General features: G+C 35.1%; 1 protein-coding gene across 1 annotated transcript; it reads left to right on the top strand.

Annotated features, from left to right (window-relative positions):
• The first annotated feature begins 3593 nt into the window (after positions 1–3593).
• LOC100266459 (NAC domain-containing protein 92) lies at positions 3594–5630 on the top strand. Its single transcript, XM_010665297.3, has 3 exons — positions 3594–3898; positions 4475–4740; positions 4836–5630. Exons 1-3 carry the CDS (start codon positions 3736–3738, stop codon positions 5397–5399), a joined length of 993 nt encoding a protein of 330 aa, XP_010663599.1. The 5' UTR covers positions 3594–3735; the 3' UTR covers positions 5400–5630.
• The last annotated feature ends 909 nt before the right edge of the window (positions 5631–6539 follow it).

Raw genomic sequence — 6539 nt, 5'->3', positions numbered from 1 at the left:
TCTTGAAAACTACTATTGCGGTTACTTCACCGCACCCATCCATTTGTGTAACTTCTAGACTGAACCTTCAGACATAGCTTCGAGGGTTGTGTTGCCCACTCCTTATGACACTTTTAGTTTTGTTTTTACATTTTCCTAGGCATTAACTTACTCATTTTGGTGAGTTTTTCCATCTGTTGTTAATTACACTCCTTCTCTCTCCATCATTGCTCCATTGCAGTCAACCGTTCTTGCCATGACTTCAGCATAGGGCAATCTTGATCTACATGATCATGGATGTGAGTTTAAACAATCTTTAGCTTTTAGTACATTTCCACAGATGATGCCTTTATATCAATATCATTCTCCTTTAATTGTTCGGGCATGCTTTCACGATAATTGCAAAACAATAATTAGTCACGTGTAATAGCCTTTACAAGCCATAAGGATTTTGATATCTAAGTGGACGATCGTTAGTGACAAACATAGAATTAGCTTAGACACATTTCTCTCCATCTTATCTTTCAAGGGTCAGTGAATATCCTTTTGATAGGGGCTTCCTTAATGGAAGCAGTTGGATTGCTTATGTGATGGTATCGTGCATTAAATGCATACTAAGTGCTAGTAATCTTTGATTGTTGTGATCAAGTTATAGTTTACAAGCTAATGATGAAGAGGGGGTTTGGATGGTTTCCTAAAGCTCATGTGTTATCTCCTTGAACAAAAAAGGTCTTGCAAAATATTAGATGTGAGTTTGGTAATGCCCAAATCAAGTTAGGTTACTCTTAAAAAGATTAAGTGCCCTGTTTTAGTGGGATAAAATAACTTTTCAGAATCAGTAGGCAGGACTTCAAAAGTATACTCCTTTGAGATATTTCATTTTTTTCTCTTTCTCTTGATTAAGTTCTTTTACCAAAACAAACGAAAACTTAAAAAGGTGAAATTGGTCTCGGTTGCGGCCAATAAAGGTGGCCTTATTTGCTTATTGCCCAAGCAGGGAGTCATGACTCATGACAACCCTTGTTTAAAGAAAATCTTGCTGACTTTGTTGTCAATATCACATCAAAATCCAGAAACTAATTCAACAAATTTACATAATTAGATTAGGGGCAAAAAAATATGATGAAACCCATGAACCAAAAAATTCAAATCGATTTGAATCAACTTAAAAGGGATTTTTTTTTTTTTTTTTAATATGTGGGTCAAATTTTTGTCCAAATTGAATGAATCAAGCTAAATCCGTTGATTTGATTGGGCACCTAAATCATTTTTTTATTAATTCATGATTAATTAAAAAAATCAACTTATTCAATTCTTAGATCGGTTAACTACCACCAATTTAATTAAATCCAACCATTCCCACCTTACATTTGACCATGAGAAGTAAATATTGAAAAAACTACGGAAAAGGTAAATGGCTAGTAATTTCCTTTGCTAGTAGCCAACTTGGTCGTTGAATTAGAAAAAAGAGATACATATCTATGATATTCACAAGAGATTTTTCAGCCACACGTTCCAATTCATGACCAGATGTACACATGGGAAAACAAACAAAACCTTCAAAATCTAAGACCTACAAATACAAAAAGTATTTTGGTAGTTGTTTTTAAGGAAAAAATTTTATTTTTTAGAATAAAAAATAGAAAACAACCCAAAAATTGTTTTGTATTCTCAAAAATAAAAAGCATGGTGTTATCGGATAACATATTTTAATTCTTTTCAATTATTTTTCAAATGTTATTTAAAAAAAAATAATTATACGTGAATTAGAGAATGATTAGAAATGAAGTACTAAATATAAAATTATTTTAAAAAACATTAAAAATAGGTTAAAAATATTTCATGTTTCAAATAAACTTTTGTTTTATAAAACATAATAATTGATTTCAAAAACTATTTTAAAAAACTAGTTTTCAAAATTATCTTTGAAAACAATTATCAAACATGACAAAAGGTTTTGATAATGAATGAGCTGTGAATTTTCTCAAATTTAAGTTCAAATTTATGTTAGATTTACCAAATAGTACTCAATAACGACATTGTACATATAGTTCCTGAGCTTCACAAATGATGTTCACCAGAGATTTCCATGGCATATGTTGCCCAGAAGAGGCCAGAAGAATGACATGTCCGTAGAAAGGAAAATGGAGAGAGGAAGAGCACTGTGGAAAGTGGGAACAAGGTCTCAAGCTGGGTATCAAATATGGACAAAGTGGGCTTACACCCGGCGGTTTAATTTAATGCCAATTGGGTCAAGCCCCTAGATCCACTGGTTCCTGGTCCAATTGGAAGCTTACTTACCCTATATAATATTTCACAGTTGCGCTATCAAACGTATCCAACTTGCTTAGTAATTTAAGCTTATAAACCCAGAAAGGTAGCAGCCAATAATGATTAGTATTTTTTTAATTGTAGTCATTATATTAAGAAGATTGCTAATGGCCCATTGGTTTAATATTCTAGAATAAGCGTTAGGTTTTAATGAAGGACTTTTGATTGGTTTTAATGAAAACAAAAATGGAAAAATTAATTTACATGGAAAATGAGAATTTGAAATGGTTTTTATTTTGAAATACTTTTGCAGACTATTTTTCTGTATTTCAAAATAATAATCCAAAAACAACTTGAACTGATATCAAACACCTGACAGTACTTTTATTAATGGAACTAGAAATGGAGTGTTTCTAGAAACCCAAAGCAGAAACAAGTACATGGAAGTTCTAGTTAGGATTGACAAACATGTCGGCGGTGAAGACAAATGAAAGAGACGGTGAACTAAGAAAAGATTTAACATATCTGTGTTTACAGAATATGCAGTCGTGTGGGTTGGTGACCCTTTTTAACCACTCCTAGCTAGTAATCTTTGTCCATATTTTATAATAAAAATAAAAAGGAATTTACACGCATGCATGAATGATCAGCCATGGAAGATCATAGAGTGTTTGGTTATCTAATATTCAATTGCGATGAATCTCGATCATCTCATATGGGAATGGCTAATGGCTAGGATTAGACTTGAAATCATCAAGAAGGAAGTTCTATGCTGTGTGGCTTGCATGGAAATAAAACCATTAATCAAGCTTGGCAAACAGAAGAATCATAAAAACAAGTACAAGCTTAACAAAACCATAATTGATACGATCCTTCAAGTGTGAATTGAATATTAATGGGGCAGTGACAATGCCTTTCTCCTATTGGATTGGACTAGTATCAGGTTAGCCCTGGTTTGGGTGGGTGGAGATGGGTGAAGGTGGTTGGACATGGTCATGGAAGAGTATGATCTGCTCTCATCAGGTGTAACCGAGACGACTCAGCTGTTTCATGAGCAAATTTATTGCCACTCGATCACTGCAGAAAAGAGATGTGGATAAATTAGCACAACTTCACGTCTACTTCTTTGAATTATCGATCAGTGTCGTTGTCAAAGGTGAATGGTCTTCTGGAAATTAATAACCCTAGCTCATGGTTCCAGGAGTGGCATTTTGGTATATTACTAACCGTAAGAAATTTCCAATCCTCATGCACCATCTTTGTCAAAGTGTTAGCTGTATTGAAAATAAAAACAATAAAGAATGACTACCAATTGCTGCTTCTTCTTCAAGGTTGAGGCATTGAAAACAAGTACTCCCCATTAATACCTCATCATCTTGATGTTATAAGATAAAGGTTCAAGCATCATCCTTGTCTGATCAGAGAGGATTTGCCCTTTTGCTAAGAGAAATATTTAGGCTCTGAAGCCTGCAGGTTGGTTTTTGGATGATAAAAATGGAGGAGAGTCTTCCTCCTGGGTTCAGATTCCATCCAACAGATGAAGAACTCATTACTTATTATCTCACCCCCAAGGTTTCCAATACTAATTTCGCGTCCAGGGCTATTGCAGATGTCGATCTCAACAAGTGTGAACCTTGGGATCTCCCAGGTAGTTTTGAGTATTTGATCAAATTCTCATCATCTTCATCAAACTCCTGAATACCCTTTTCCATTTGACTTTTTTTTTTCCCTTTTCTATGGCCCCTTTTTCAGTATCTGATGAATATTGGGTGGTATAATTTTATGCTCTTGATTTATATTCATAACTGATCAAAACAGATGATTTAGCAGAAAAATTTGGAACACTTGGGTGTGGTAAAACCCGAAACTTTTTCCAAAACAAAATGTTTTTTTCCATTTCTGATACATGTCCCACTTCAGGTTTTTAATTTTTTTTTCTCCTTTTTATTCAGTAGCAATATTTTCCCTTCTTTATTTTATGAACATCTCTTTAGTGATCCAAAGGTTTGTATTTTCCTATAATTTATGTTTGAACAACATTCAACAACTCAACTAGATGATGCCTACATCATATGGCTTTTTAATTTGTGGTCTGCATTGTGAACATGATGTATTCTAGAACTTCTAGTGGTTGAATTTGGCTGAAGTATGGTTCTTATCTTAAATTCCTTCATAATATAAAGAAGCAAAATGTGATGATGAATTTGGAATATATTGGGTGCAGCCAAGGCTTCCATGGGAGAGAAAGAATGGTATTTCTTTAGCTTGAGAGACCGAAAATACCCGACAGGCATTCGAACCAACCGAGCAACTGAAGCAGGCTATTGGAAGACCACTGGGAAGGACAAGGAGATATACCGTGCTGGGATACTGGTAGGAATGAAGAAAACCCTAGTATTTTACAAGGGTAGAGCTCCTAAGGGTGAGAAAAGCAACTGGGTTATGCATGAATATAGGCTAGAAACCAAGCTTTCTTTCAAACCCAAAAAGGTAAATTAGGGCACAACTTCAAATCCTTATAGCTTCTCTTCATCCGCTCTTTATGTGATGATTCTTTCTTATTTTTGTATGGTTTGTTGTTTTAGGAGGAATGGGTTGTCTGTAGGGTCTTCAAAAAGAGCTCAGCAGTGAAAAAACCGCACCAGCCGGCACCGTCATCGCTACCATCTCTTGAATCTCCTTGTGATACAAACACAATTGTGAGCGAGTTCGGAGACATTGAGTTTCCAAATATGAATAGCATTGCGAATTCATCGAGTGGATTTAGCAATATTAATTCAGCGCAGAGCTATAACACTAGTACTGATGATAACCTCAACATGAATATGAACATGAACATGAATATGAATTGGGCTGCAGCAAGAGAAGCTGCAAGTCTCCCATCACTTCCATGGTCTTCAAGCTTGCTAAGCCCAAATCTTCAGATGAATTCCCTCCTTATTAAGGCATTACAGCTTGGGAGTTACAGACCAAGAGAAGCTACAAGTACTGAAAATTACTCCTTTCTGCCACAAGGGATTTCTAACTTTGGAACTGATTTTATCTCAAACTTTCAGGCTTCTTCTTCTAAGGTTTTAGACTCTCTTCACCAACAGCAACAGCAACAGCAACAGGAGCAACCATTCAACTTGGACTCCATTAATTGGTGAAGTTAACTAACTTGTAAAAAAAAACCACTTCTACCATATCTATCTTTTATTTGGGCAAGAATTTATCGAGTTTAATGCATGCTGTAATCATTGTCAAGACTAAGCAACAGTTAGATGTCAAGATGGGGAAAATCCCCAGTTCTTTGTAACTCTCTTTATGTTCCAAACTTTATCAATCAATGTCTGGTTCTCCCAGATGTGAAGAAGGAAGATCTCCCTCATCCTTTGTTATTCTGGTCATCTTCCATTATTAATAACCAGAATTGTTGTTTTCATGAAATTCCATTCATAACCTGTAAATGCATGAACAGGTTTGGGCATATGTCCAGATCAAACTCTCTTAATTACCTTGGAAAACACTCCACCTCAAGGCTGATAAACAGTCATCGGTAACATTGCCATGGCAAAATTTCCAATTCCCCGGCGTACATAAACCATATACCTTATTGATCTGCAAATACTTTGTACTTAATTTTTGTTGCTGTCATGCACTTGCTGGATGGGTACTTATATTACGAGTATTAACTATCATCAAACTGCTGAGATTATACTTGCATGCATATGAACTAGATGCAACAGGTTTGGACCAACTCACTACTGCTTGAAATCTACTCATCCCAGTGAATCCATCTCATATTACACAGACAACCAATAGAATTAAGACTAAGATTATCTGAAACAATTAAGAGTATTAAAAAATTAGGTTGGTTGTAGGTTAAGAAATTAAGCGCAATCATATAGGGAATCCATTTTTGTAAAAATATGAGCTGGGGAAGAAAATTCAACATTTGGACTAGTAATGGACTTTGTCATTTCTAGGAAACAAGGGTGTGCTGATGCTCCATGGCCTCCCAGCTGCCTCACATGCTCTCTTCCATTACTTCAATAATAAGTAAAGCGAAGAAAAAAATGAAGTTCATAAATGAAGATGAAACTTGGGTTATTAATTTGACCTAAAAGCTTAAATCATTAGAAATGAGATAGTGATCTCTGTGGGCCACAAAAGGACAGATGCATTAGTTACAATGTAAGCTATTACAACTTGTTATTTTGTCAACTGAAAGACTAATAACTCCCATGAAAGGATGGGTTTCCAAATTCTTAATTACAAGAATTTTGAGGTAATTGTTCTTGGACCAA

Source organism: Vitis vinifera, chromosome 17 (assembly GCF_030704535.1).
Source record: "Vitis vinifera cultivar Pinot Noir 40024 chromosome 17, ASM3070453v1".
NCBI classification, from domain to species: Eukaryota; Viridiplantae; Streptophyta; class Magnoliopsida; order Vitales; family Vitaceae; genus Vitis; species Vitis vinifera.
This window is presented reverse-complemented; position numbering and strand designations above follow the sequence as displayed.

Bases quoted from the DNA above. Each gene is read 5' to 3' on its own strand.
- LOC100266459 (XM_010665297.3), top strand. From the start codon at position 3,736: ATGATAAAAATGGAGGAGAGTCTTCCTCCTGGGTTCAGATTCCATCCA. The intron at 3,899-4,474 runs GTAGTTTTGAGT...TATTGGGTGCAG, and splicing joins TGAACCTTGGGATCTCCCAG to CCAAGGCTTCCATGGGAGAG. The intron at 4,741-4,835 runs GTAAATTAGGGC...TTGTTGTTTTAG, and splicing joins TTTCTTTCAAACCCAAAAAG to GAGGAATGGGTTGTCTGTAG.